This window comes from Gadus morhua, chromosome 7 (genome assembly GCF_902167405.1).
Source record: "Gadus morhua chromosome 7, gadMor3.0, whole genome shotgun sequence".
Taxonomy (NCBI): domain Eukaryota; kingdom Metazoa; phylum Chordata; class Actinopteri; order Gadiformes; family Gadidae; genus Gadus; species Gadus morhua.
This window is the reverse complement of record NC_044054.1, coordinates 22,033,740-22,046,492: the sequence shown is the minus strand read 5'-3', so window position 1 is coordinate 22,046,492 and position 12,753 is coordinate 22,033,740. Positions and strand designations below refer to the sequence as shown.

Here is a 12,753-nt window from a genome sequence, read left to right as displayed (position 1 = left end):
CGACTGCCTTGAGGTCTGCATCCATTTGTTTATTTACTGCTTCATCAACATCTCCACAATAGCCAAGCTTTGCGGGGTTCGGTGTCATTATGTCAGGCGAAGCAAGTCAAATGTTAACTAGCACTAATTTACGACAATCTCAGACAACCCAGAACCAGGGCCATAACTAGTGTTTTCTCTCGGCCTGTGTTACTCCTTAAAGAATGGTGGTAGAGGCAGGCACATTTCCTACGTCGGGTTACAAACGACTCGTTTTGACGTCTTTCTGAAATTGGTTACAGGCTGTCGATTTCAGTAAAAGGGGAAAATAAATACACAATAGCAGCACAGAAAGCTTTGCACGGATTAAACAGAAAAAACAAACACCCACATATCCATTTAAAATCCTTTTAAGCTACACTTTATAGTGTATTGCACGACACTTACAAGAGGCCCATTTCAGTTAAAACCATTTGATACCAAGTCGTTGTATCTTGGGGTTATACACCTGCCAGAAAACATAATAAAAGCTGAGCAATAAAATGGCTACCAGTTACACTCTAGGCTACACGACAATTATTCACCTGCCGACCTGACACATAGCAGATGTTGCTAAAGTGAAGTTGTGACTATTACTTCAAATAAAAGAAAGGACATCTCCACATTGGTTTTGGAGCATGCCTTCCACTTTATCTGGCATTTCTATTCACCTTTTATAAAAGTGTTAAGTAATTTCTCTGCTTGGCTGCCAATTTATTTAGCTGGGGGTGGCTATGGTTCACACAGACACAATGTTGCTATAATAGCACCTTTGTAAAATATTTCTTTATTTCACGCTCTCCTGTTCCCAACCAAGCACATGGAAAAGGAATAACAAGACAGGATTACATTCGCTTCACAAATGTGTGCAAAGTCTTCATCTCCGTTTACTTGGAAATGTCACACATATGTTGGTCTAATTATCCTCACATATCATTCCGGCAGCATGAACCACTCAGAAGCTGCATGTTGTTGTCGAGTCTTTTCTTTACGAGGTGGTTTTGCCGACCCTTATCGCCCTGGCCTGCGCATGCATGTGGTGACATCATAGCAAGACGCAGCGACCAAATCTGGGCTGTTCTCCCGCAGACAGCAGCTGGTTTGCATTTGATTTGGAAACCGCGTCTTGGTCCAGTGCCGGGTGACGCCCTGCGTTGCGCGAGGGGGGCGACGGGGTCACCGTTAGTGCGCCCGGGTCTCGCTCAGATGATAGACTTCACCAGTGCCACCATGTGGTCAACACCACACGCCACGTCCACGACGTGACCCGGTACCGTCACCTGTCGAAGGTCGTACACAAAATGAAAGCCACGCAAGAGTTTGGGAACTGGTGTGGAATGCATTTGGAAAAAACCACCAGAAGAAATCAAACTTCCACAGGGAGCTCCAAGACACCAACATCCAAACACCCAACAAGCAAAAGAATCAGGTGCTTGTCCTTTACATAATATAATATGGAGCCCGTGTGTGTACTCACCCTCCAGGGGAAGTACTGGTCGTCCCTCTTGCCGATGCCCAAACAGCCCCTCACGTTCTTGCCCCACACAAAGAGCTCCCCTTGATCTGGAGGGACATCATGTTATAGCACCATGTTATAACAGCGTGAGGGAACAAAAGTGCTTCCATGACGGACTTTGCGTTCACACGTTGACACAACAAAGTACAACACGTCTCACAGTGCTTGTTTATCGCCGGGCAAAAACTACTTTTATAAAAAAAAAGAAATGACCAAAATATGACTTATTATATTTTTGTTGAATTATTCATCTACCCTAAATAAATATGTGAAAGAAGCACACCCACACAGCAAAAGGTAAACCCATCAATCATGATGAGCCATGGCTTTGCCCCTTTTAAAGAAAATCCTTGATCCCTCCCCCACCCTTTTTTAAAAATGGCCTCCATAAATCAGGGTTTATATACAGACGCCAGAGGAACCACTGGCGTGGATATAAACTCCCCCCTGCCACCGTGTCCACAATATTTATTCTCTCACCCAAAAGAAATGGAAAAACGCTCACCGGTGACGGCGGCGAAGTGGTTGAGTCCACAGCGGATCGTCCTCACGGCCACGGAGGGGGTGAACTCGGAGCGGCCAAACAGCGAGGGGGGGATCATTTCAGGGGTGGGGGATTCGGATAAGTTGGGGCCTTTTCCCAGAATGCCGTAGCCCCATACGAAGACGGCTCCTTCCTCTGAGAATAGACCGGGCCGGGTGTTATTTACGAAGCTTGAGGAGAGACAGACGGACAGGTAGACAGGCGGATAATGTGGATGGATTTATGGATCGAAGGTAATACTAAGCCACCACGGGGTGCCCAGCTGTAAGAGGGAGACTCGTTGTTTTTGTGCTCCATTTAGATATTTAGCATGCACCTTGTTCATAGTGGTTCAAAAGGTAACCATTGGAAGATAAAGAAATTAAACCAACAGTTTTTATAGGTAGGATTAGGGCCAATAATGTTTTTTAACAACCTTCCCCATAGGTGAAAAATAAAAACGACTAAAGCTTGAACCTGTATTGCCACCAAGTGGCCAACCTTAGAACTTTTCCAGTGAATCTGCACTTCTGAGCAGTTGAGTAAATTTGGTAGTGTTGGAAAAGAGGTTTTTTGCCTTATGATAATTTCAGATAGAAATGACAATATTCTCATAAATATATGATGAGGTGCAATGAGCTTAATGGTCATTATGGAAAATATCAGTTCAATTTTTATGCAGTGTTCGGGTGACAATGTTGGCATTCGGTGATCTCCTGGTGAAAGAAGTGTTGTTACGTGGAGTTTCCGAATATGCAAGAAGGAATTCATTTGAAAGTGATGCCTTTTTCTTCCTGCTAATAACTTCGACTTACTCGGCACAGCATTACACAAAGTGCAGACCACTTGAGCTCAGTACATACGCATCCCTCCTGCCCAATGCACAATCAATTCTGACTGCAAGCAGTCATTTTGTAGAAGCAAATCAGAACCGATGTGCTTCAATTTAAGTACATCTTCCAATATGGTGGCCCTAGGCTTCCCGAAACAAAACAAGATATTCTTTCTGATTCAAGCCTTCCGTATTTCAATCACGGCGACAGAAGTGTACGACTTCATTTTACCTACAACCGATGACTCACTCGTGTGCAGTCATTATCGTTGTTGCGCTGTCATGATTGCTTTTTTTGTTTAAGTGATCAAACACTGAAATCAAAACACAGACGTAGAGACACAACCCAACACATTATTGCAATTCCAGTTTCTGATAGGTTCAAATTATGCCAAGTGACTTCAATTGGAGCAAGTCATAATCGACTGATTGCTTGATGCTGTTCCTCCAAGATATGACTGTTTATGTGCTCTATCTACTGTTCCTATTTTGTCATGTAGCAGACGTGTGATCTACAGAAGACGCCTCCGCCCTGAACGTGGACCACCCTCCCCCTGCCTGGATGAGGTAGTAACACTTGTTTGTAGATGCCGTTCATAGACTACTCCTCCACATTCAACACAATGGTGCCTGTTAAGGTCATGCCCGAGCTCAGGGTGCTGGGTCTCAACACCACCCTTTGCTACTGGATCCTGGAGCTCACCTTCTCTGCACTGACCCTGAGCACCGGAGACCTATCAGTCCCCTTCTGCACAATCTGTTCAGGCATGACTGACGCGCAACTCCAATGTCGTCCTTAAGTTTGCAGACGACACCACCGACCTGGGTCTCATCAACAACAATGCGACCTCCTACAGACATGAGATCCGCATCTTGGCAACTGGGTGCCAGAACATAAACGTACCTCAACGTAAGCAAGCCTAACGAGAAGATCTCCCCCCCCTCCCCATTCCCATCGATGGTGCAGATGTGCAGATAGTCCCCTGCTTCAAGTCCCACTGTGTGTCCATCACCAAGGATCTCACCTGGTCCAGGCATTCAGATTTGAGCACCTATTCTTCCTGACTCAGGCATGATGTTGATGCTCGCCTGCTGAAGACAAGGCCTTCCAGAGGCTGGTAAAGACGGCGGAACGCGTCATTGGCTACAACCACACATCCGTGCAAAGCATCTACCACAGCCCCGATGACTTAGGATAGCCCAGAAACCCAATAGACTAGCGCCACCCAAGCTACTGAGCGTTTACGTTGCTGCAGCGTTACCGGAGCCTCGGGCTCAGACTACAGAATCCCCATAAAGGTTTTTTCCCCCAGGCCTCAGGCTTCACATCGAGCCACGTTGATCCAAGTGATCACATTGATCAGCCCAACGTATGCACTGACCACTTCCTACGGACATTCAATGTACATCACCACAATTTAATGTCCATATTCATCGGAACTCTACACTTTATATTTTATACTCTTATTCCCATTTTTATATTCCCAATCCTCACATTGTCTGGAACTGCTTCTAGTGGTTTTTACTCTATTGCACGTTTCTGTTAATTCTGCCCTTTCCTTCCAATTTTTACCCTCACTGATGACTCTTTGGAAAAATGTTTTTTACGTCAACTATGTGGTTGTTGCGGACATGGCCCAAGAATCTCATTGTTGGGAATGACCCTTGTGAAATACTGTGCATTTGATCATTAAAACGGAGTCTGCAGATATTGTCTGGATTAGACCCAGCAGCGCTGACCTGAAGAGAAGCCCCTGCACTCAGCCTTCCTTCCTGTTTGCTCATTGATTCTCAATCCACTCACCATTTAGAATGGCCACCTGTGTCCCTCCGCAGGCCGCCTGGAGCACTCTGCCACAGCCCTCCAGGGGGAGGTGTTTAGGAGAGTTGATCTGGAGAGGACAAGGATCCAATTAAAACCAATGTAGGCATAAAGCCCTGCGCATTGTTCCACTCTTCTGCCAATAAAGGGATAGGAAACTATAGGAAATATAGAAATGCTTTAAAGTATGGAAAACAATACATTCTTGGAATAATTGATACCAATCAGAGCCAGCAACTGCATCTAAAGGCCAAGAGGCAACAGAAGTTATTTGAGGCCACTCTTGACCCATCGATTATATGATTACTATGATGATCAGGGACATCATTCGGCATTACACGGCACAATACAGGAGAGCCGATTCTCCTCAGCCATGGCTTGTGTTCACCCCTCGACCCCCCCTGCCCGGGTCACCTGTGAGGACTCGGTGACCGAGGCCAGCTGCCGGTACTCAGAGTTCCCCCAGCCGTACAGCCCCCCGTCCCGGGAGACGGCCAGGCTGCAGTCTCCGTACGTGCTGATCTGCTTGACCTCCACGCCGCGCAGCTCGCCCGCCACCTCGGCCGGCGCGGCGCTGACACGCTGATGACCCAGACCTGGACAGAGAACGAGACAGAGCTGTAGGGCGGGACCACTCTTATGACTGATGTGATATCCTGTTTAATGGTCGACTTGGTTGACTGAGAAAGATGCATCAAGCATAATATCAGCTAAGAATAAAAGCTAGATATATTTGAGTAGATTTACTGTGCAAAGAACTGCATAGGAAAATTGGCAGCTAGTATATAAATATATATATTTTTTATATATATGGCTGCCAAATAATTGCATTTCCCATAAAAGTCACAACCATCTGATCTGCTCCAATCCAACAAAAATACCCGGAAAGTTAAATGTCACGTAACATTTAAAAAACGAAGCAATAAAATAATTGGCAGTAAACATCCTGCCATGTTCCGCCTCGAAAAGCCTTAATTTATTTCAGTTTATTTTGGTTTCCCCATTTGCCAACTCAAAGACAGCCACAATTTGTCTGGGTCCCAGTGATTGCGTTTCGTCTCTTCTCACTGTCCTTGCAGAGATCACCCACCCGTCTGACCGTCTGCGCCCCATCCGCACGCGTACACCTTCCCAGTCTCCGTGAGGAACAGACTGTGGTCCTGGCCACACGCTACCTGGAAACGCAGGAGAGAAAACATTTCAGGGGCGTGGCAATGACAGGTCGGACTTTGTGCCATGTTGCAGTGTTCTATATTTCAGAGGGCGAAAATAACAAACCGACGTGTCAGATGTTTATATATATCACAATGGCATCTTTGATACTGCTTGGCTGAAACCCCACAGCCGTTGCCTTTATGACTTTGAGAGAGACTATCATGATTTATTTGGTTTTCATTTAAGTCTGGATTGTATTTTAGTTTGACCAAGCGGCCATCCATTCATCCTGTAATCCTCCATTGGGTCCTTTTCTTCTTTTTCCCCCACTGGAGTCTTGTGGGAGTTTGCTCTACCTACGTCCAACGGAGGACAAATCTCTTCTGGAGACGGATGTGGATCTGTGCCATCAGAGCTGTACTCACCTGGATCACCTTACTGTCGAAGCCCTCCAGCTTGTGAATGATGTGACTGCCACTGTGGGCGCATGCAAGACAGAGAGAGACAGTGAGGGACAGAGAGAAAGAGAGAGACAATGGGAGAAGGACAGAGGGAGGGACGGAGAAAGATAAACAACCGAATAAAAACACAGGGAAGAAGAACCTCTATTTCACTTCTGATTTATCAACACCTTATGAGATTTCCTTCTGAGACAGTATTTTGCGAGAGTGTGTAGCTTTAGGATGCATTTTCAAGGACATACCTGTAGTCTTCTTCCTCCACTATTGATCTCCCGCACTGGCCATAGGCATTGTTTCCCATACTGTAAACTTAAAAGATAGGCAAAGAAAGAGTATGAAAGAGTTATAAATCTGGTCTAAATTACTGTAATATCTGAAATCGATGAAACACTCAACATCCGATGTGTAACACTTCCATTGCATTCAGCCTCGAAAATTTGTATTTAATACTACTACAGTACCACAATGACCAATCATTTAGTAAAATTGGATTTAAAAGCAATTAGTTTCAGAAAAAAATCCATCAAAATAGACCATAGTATCCAGAAAATAATGGATAAACCAGGACCAAGGGATAATTAGGGATAATTAACCATGGCTAGAGCGTCACAGACCCCTGGCCCACACCCTGGTGCTCACCTCCCTCCCGGTCGGTCAGCACCAGGGAGTGGGCGCGGCCACAGGCCACCTGCAGCACCCTGGCGCCCTGGGGGTGAGAGAGGGGCAGCGCCACAGGGGAGGGCTCCAGCACGTAGTCGTAGCTCACAACTAATGATAGAAAACACACACAAACAGGTGAGACAGGGTCCAGCGGTGGACCAATGCAAACGATTTTTGTTTTATAAGGAAGTGTCAGTGTTCTACTACGGCATTAGCCTCAAGCTTTCATAGGACACATGATCTAAAATTCACGCTAAACAGTGTTTGGTGCAAAACATTCAAATTAAAATACATTGATCAAAAGCAGGCATACTTTGTATTTCATAGACAAAGCTTTTCAGTCTTTTTAGTTCCTATTTCTTATAATAATGGTATGAGGCTGTTGGGATAGTCTTACGCTTGCTCTTCTGAGTGCGCTGGAAGCCCAGCTGGGAGTCCTTGTTGAGTCCCATGCCCCAAAGCTTGGTGAGGTCTTTGGTCGAGGACGACAGAAGGGTGAAACCATAGCCACACGCGGCCGACGAGATCTGAGCAACACGGAGTAACAACGTGATACGGCTACGGTTAATAGAAGGCATTAGAATCACTACATCCACCAAAAACTACTGAAACCGATTACCTAATGTACCTGGTCTTCAGTCTCCAGCCGGTAGGGTGTGAGCTGGTATTTCCGGGGCTTTTTCCTGCCACAGTCGGGCTGTACCAGGCTGGGGAGACCGAGGGCACCGGTGAAGCTGAACCCCCACACAAACACCTTGTGCTTGGGCTTCCGGTTCTCACCGACATACTGGAAGACTGGAGCGTTTGCAGCGTTACTGTCGCGCCTCTCCTGCGATCTGGGTGCTTTTCCCTGTGTTGCATAGCAGCGAACATCTAGCCCTAACCGGGTGGTGTGTCGGGAAGACAGTCGAAAACATGGCAGAGCCATGCTGTAGGGACAGGGGAGATGGGGAAAATGTTAGTCAGCTTACATACAATGGGAGAATGAGTTTAGAAAATCCAATTTAAATTATGAATGGGGTTATTTATTCAACATACATAACAATAAACAGGCTTTTACTACTTATTGCTTAACATAAAATACTATAGAATTCCTTGGCCATTTACTCTTTGGCAATGGCACCTATGAAAACACCGCTAAATGTAATCTTTCTGCTAGCTTAACACCAATTTTACAATGAATATGTGAACAGTAATATTTTGTTTAAATAAAGATAAGCCTATTTGAAGATTGTACCAGTCTATTCTGATGATGCACTGTGTAAACAACTCAACTCCCAACCACTGTTTATCACATGCCTAATACATCAACAAAACAATGCAACATGCAGCACATACCTTAGGTTCTAAGTAACGTTTTGCAGAGGTATTTAGAGGTGTACATGTATGCTAAACATTGTGATAATGTTGGTCGCTAGCTTATTATTTGACCCTAAATTATTGTATTTCAATGTCAGTGACAGACATAACGCATGACCAGCCCGGGCGACGTTCATTCGCTTCAGTTTCTTTTTCTTTAGTTTCTCCCCTCACAATGTATTATGTGTATCGGTGTACGGCTCAGGGTCGCCACCTACTGCTTTGGAGCTGTAGTACAATTACATTTACATTAAGGGCATTTAGCAGAATTTATCCGATTTTTTGGAAACATTTGAACTTGAACATGTTGTTCTAATGAGTTAAATTAATGAAACTATATCGTAAAACGCAATATGATTTCGCTAACTGTTTAATTATTTACCTGGATTTGAGCTTCGATCAATGAATGAACAGCAGATAGGCTGCTGAGAGCTCACATGACATAGACATATCTGTAATTAGATTTATTATTTTCTGCGTGAGAAATACTAAGTGTGGCGTGTGAGCATGTGCACGAGTTGAAATGCGTGTGACTCACGCCCACTGCGTGAGACTTGAGAGTTTAATGGAAGTGATTTAATAATGTTTTCAATAAGATCACATCCTTTAACTACGGTGGCGCATTGCATTCACATCACAAAAAGAAGTATCTGATACTAGTTAATAGTACTACAGATAAAAAATGCTGACCAGCCTGCCAGTCTCTACTACGATTGTAAACAATGCAAGAATCGTGCTATCGACGCTAATAAAACCCATCCCACGCACGCCACCCAACCATTTGCGTCACTGTTGCACAGCCAGTCATAACAGGTCCATGGTAAGAGTAGACAGAACAATGTTCATTGAGTTTTTTTATTCTGAAAGTTCTGAAAGTCTTAAAGTCTCACACCTAATAACTGGGATTAGCTACATTTTACACATGTTGACTTTAGAGTAAAGTAGGGGTCATTCTTTAATTCCTAATTTCTAATAAAAAAGTAAATGATACTAGTACTAAAATGTCTCTTTACTCAATCGCAACACAGTCACTACAATACCAGGTTATTGGCTACCGGGTATCAGCAGAGGGGCTGTGTCTGTAATCTCTTAAGAGGATCTGGTCATCCTTTGGAGGAGAACAACTAAGGCTGCTTTTCGTTCAGAGCGGGCATGTGTTGCTGAAGCTAAGGTATAGACGTCTATACAATTGGCCTATTTTGTATGAGGAGAGGAAAAATGGCATCAGGGCCTGGGAACTTCTGTAATTACCGAAGTAAGACCAGCATTAAGAGGACAACGGAAGGAAAACTATAAGGTAAATCCCAGCTCAGGTTGGTTGTTTCCTGGTGTAGCTTGTGGCGGGACAGTGTTTCATGATGAATTGTAGTTTAGTCACTATACAATCAATAATAAAACCACATTAATGAATGAAGCAGGTGACACTCAACGGAAGGAAAACTATAAGGTAAATCCCAGCTCAGGTTGGTTGTTTCCTGGTTTAGCTTGTGGCGGGACTGTGTTTCATGATGAATTGTAGTTTAGTTACTATACAATCAATAATAAAACCACATTAATGAATGAAGCAGGTGACACTCACAGTATAGGGTTCTGTAATGTCACACTGTAAAATCACATGATGAAAGAGATATTTTGAAACAGAAAATTACACTTGCCCAAACTGTAAATGAACCGGGTACAATTCAAGGGTTTAAAACGTTGACTGTAAGAATCTTCATAAAAATAGGAGCTATTTAACCTTTTGCTGACCCACCATTTCACACAGGGAAGACATGCTGCTGACTCTACAAGTGTTCTGCAGTCTGATTGGCTGGCTGGCCCTCTACCTGGTGTTCTCTCTCAGCCAACGGGGGCCCGAGTGGAACTGTCGCCTGGTGACGTTGACCCACGGGGTCTTCATCGTGCTATTAACCGCTTACGTTGTCTTCATAGACGGACCCTGGCCCTTCACACATGCAGGTCGGTCATAGACTTGAGATGAACATATTTTGAAGTGGATGAGGCACAACAATACGGATTATTCTGTCAAGTAGGAGGTGGTTAATAAACATGCTATACAGCTGCATGGGGTTTAGTTAGGTCTTAAAGAGCGAACACTTAGGCTTGAATTAGTCACAGCTGATGACGCTCTCCATAGTTTGCATGTTGTCTGACTTGACAGACTCACTGGTGCCAGTCTTAAATGACAATTCCATTTGCCTTGCTTTACTTTAGATGATGTTGTTCCTGCGTTTAGCATTAGGTATACTCTTTACCTCCAAACACTTTGGCCATTTAGATAGGGAACCAGAGTTGACTAATAATTGATGAGAAAGTAAGCTTTATAGAAACCCCAAAAGGTGTGGCTTTTTTAAAAAAGGTCTGACAATTTGTTTCTATACCTCTTCTACAAATACAATTATGTATTGACAAGTGGTATAAGGAAAGGATGGATTGAATTGATCAACCCACAGTTACCAGGGGGTCCTAAGAGACAGACCTGGTCACATGTTTTGGTCAAGGCTTTTCCCTGCTATCACACATGTATTAATCCCAGTGCTTGAGTGGCATGCCCCCTAAACCCTCCTCAACCCTACCCCTTCCATGTCCCACCAGGTACCGAGAACACTGTCCTCCAGACCCAGGCACTGGCCATTTGCCTGGGCTACTTCTTCTTCGACATGGGCTGGTGCCTATGCTACGGGTCAGAGGGTCCCGTCATGCTGGCCCACCACGCTGCCAGCATCAGCGGGATCCTGCTGGCGCTGACCATGGGCAAGTCTGGCTGTGAGACATGCGCGGCCATCTTCGGTAGCGAACTCACCAATCCACTGCTGCAGAGCCGCTGGTTCCTGCGCAAGTTGGGGCGCTACGACAGTCTCCTGGGAGACGCGGTGGACGTGCTCTTCATCGTATTGTTCGCCACCGTGCGAGTCGGAGTGGGCTCGGTGCTGTTCTACCACGAGATGGTGTCGCCCAGGCCCGCGCTGGTCACCAAGGTTGGTGGGGTGGTCATGTACGTGCTGGCCTGGCTCTTCATGTGGGACATCGGAAAATTTGCTTTGAAAAAGAGTCGCGGCAAGTATAAACGATGGGCAGATAGCCAGAGGACAGATGAAGGCAAGATGGACGGTTGTTGCTCTCACAAGGGACAAAAGCGCTTGTTGGGCAAAATTGTGGAAAGTTAAGCTTTAAATATATATCTTGAGCATGACTTTTGTTATTTGAACAGATATGTGAATGTAACAACACACAATAAAATGTGAAATTGCAAGTCTTTGTAACTTATTGATACAGTTAGTCGAATTTATGAAGCTGCAAGAATCAGTAACCAAATATCTCAGGTTTGGAACATGTAATAAATAGGATTTTCCTTATTTAAATATTATGTTGATGTTAAATAGGTCAATGGAAAGTCTGAACATTTGGTTTTGCTTATAATGAAAGAATGATCATTAATGTCCACAATAGGGGACCAACACAGGCAAACACACGCACACACACACACACACACACACACACACACACACACACACACACACACACACACACACACACACACACACACACACACACACACACACACACACACACACACACACACACATTTTATAGCTGGTAGGCCTATACCTTGGTACATTCCTCTGGTTTGTTTCAAATATGATGTGGAATAGTAATAATATAATTCTTTTGTAAAGGAAAATGTGCAAAACACTTGACGTCTCTGTGGGCTTATCTGTCTTTACAAAGGCTACCCAAAATTGGGATGTGTTTTGCATAATAAATCTCTGCTGAAGAAGAACCAAATGCAACATAGAGAGAAAACAGACACAACACAACACTAGAATAGAGGCCCCCGGTCCACCCCATTCAAGAGGAGCCCTGCGGTCCGTCTTCGTCCGTCTTCACCATGCTTTCAGGCTTCATCGTGTGGTACATGGAAATCCCTGTTTTCAGTTCAACGTCAGAAAACAGTATACATAGAACACAATGCCCTGTCGATGCAAATCCTCCTCCATAGCCCCTCCGCTGGGACCATGACCTGGGCGTGGCTCGCACCATTACCCCGCTCAACCGTCAAAACGGGACCAGACAAGTCCCCCGCCTGCAGGCAAACACAACCTTTGGCTAAATTGTTCACCTGATCATTCATCTCGCAGCCGCTTCTTCATATTTAATTGTCTCCGACATTTGTTTCCGAAAGCGACTCACACATTGGCAGTGTGTGTGAGTTGTTTGTTTTCAACTGGTGAAAACTCCCCGATGTTTATATAAGGGAAAAGTTGGGTTGGGGGGTATTGTTGTATGAAAAAGGTCTTCTGTTTGTTTTTGAACTGGCGATGTCGTGTGGGCAGTGCTCTTTCAGTACAAATGCGTGTAGCAATGCGTGTGACCGAATTCCACACCATGAAGGAAAGCAGCGTAATA

At 44.8% G+C, this 12,753-nt stretch overlaps 2 protein-coding genes across 4 annotated transcripts; one reads left to right on the top strand and one right to left on the bottom strand.

The window, feature by feature from the left end:
- Positions 1 to 373: 373 nt before the first annotated feature.
- On the bottom strand, positions 374 to 8,498 carry rcc1l (RCC1 like). Of its 2 annotated transcripts, XM_030360611.1 has the most exons (12): positions 8,326 to 8,498; positions 7,616 to 7,916; positions 7,385 to 7,514; positions 6,967 to 7,095; positions 6,570 to 6,636; positions 6,292 to 6,343; positions 5,802 to 5,886; positions 5,126 to 5,307; positions 4,694 to 4,781; positions 2,040 to 2,213; positions 1,496 to 1,581; positions 374 to 1,298 (listed from the first exon to the last, which is right to left on the bottom strand). In XM_030360611.1, the coding sequence occupies exons 2-12, from the start codon at positions 7,913 to 7,915 to the stop codon at positions 1,221 to 1,223; spliced, it is 1,371 nt and encodes a 456-aa protein (XP_030216471.1). In that variant the 5' UTR covers position 7,916; positions 8,326 to 8,498; the 3' UTR covers positions 374 to 1,220. The 2 variants fall into 2 exon arrangements, with proteins under 2 accessions (XP_030216471.1, XP_030216472.1); XM_030360612.1 differs by lacking the exon at positions 8,326 to 8,498 and having other exon boundaries at positions 7,607 to 7,727.
- Positions 8,499 to 9,429: 931 nt separating this feature from the next.
- Positions 9,430 to 11,590, top strand: LOC115546841 (transmembrane protein 136). Of its 2 annotated transcripts, none has more exons than XM_030360610.1 (3): positions 9,430 to 9,643; positions 10,112 to 10,305; positions 10,942 to 11,590. In XM_030360610.1, exons 2-3 carry the CDS (start codon positions 10,119 to 10,121, stop codon positions 11,511 to 11,513), a joined length of 759 nt encoding a protein of 252 aa, XP_030216470.1. In that variant the 5' UTR covers positions 9,430 to 9,643; positions 10,112 to 10,118; the 3' UTR covers positions 11,514 to 11,590. The 2 variants fall into 2 exon arrangements, with proteins under 2 accessions (XP_030216470.1, XP_030216469.1); XM_030360609.1 differs by lacking the exon at positions 9,430 to 9,643 and adding an exon at positions 9,664 to 9,793.
- Positions 11,591 to 12,753: the final 1,163 nt, after the last annotated feature.

What these genes read in the sequence shown, in the direction of transcription:
- rcc1l (XM_030360611.1), bottom strand. Translation starts at nt 7,915, where the DNA reads ATGGCTCTGCCATGTTTTCGACTGTCTTCCCGACACACCACCCGGTTA. An exon ending in GCGCACTCAGAAGAGCAAGC is followed by an intron (nt 7,096 to 7,384) that starts GTAAGACTATCC and finishes TTCTATCATTAG; the next exon opens with TTGTGAGCTACGACTACGTG. An exon ending in CCACTTCGCCGCCGTCACCG is followed by an intron (nt 1,582 to 2,039) that starts GTGAGCGTTTTT and finishes ATGTCCCTCCAG; the next exon opens with ATCAAGGGGAGCTCTTTGTG.
- LOC115546841 (XM_030360609.1), top strand. Translation starts at nt 9,756, where the DNA reads ATGAAGCAGGTGACACTCAACGGAAGGAAAACTATAAG. An exon ending in AACGGAAGGAAAACTATAAG is followed by an intron (nt 9,794 to 10,111) that starts GTAAATCCCAGC and finishes CATTTCACACAG; the next exon opens with GGAAGACATGCTGCTGACTC. An exon ending in CTGGCCCTTCACACATGCAG is followed by an intron (nt 10,306 to 10,941) that starts GTCGGTCATAGA and finishes ATGTCCCACCAG; the next exon opens with GTACCGAGAACACTGTCCTC.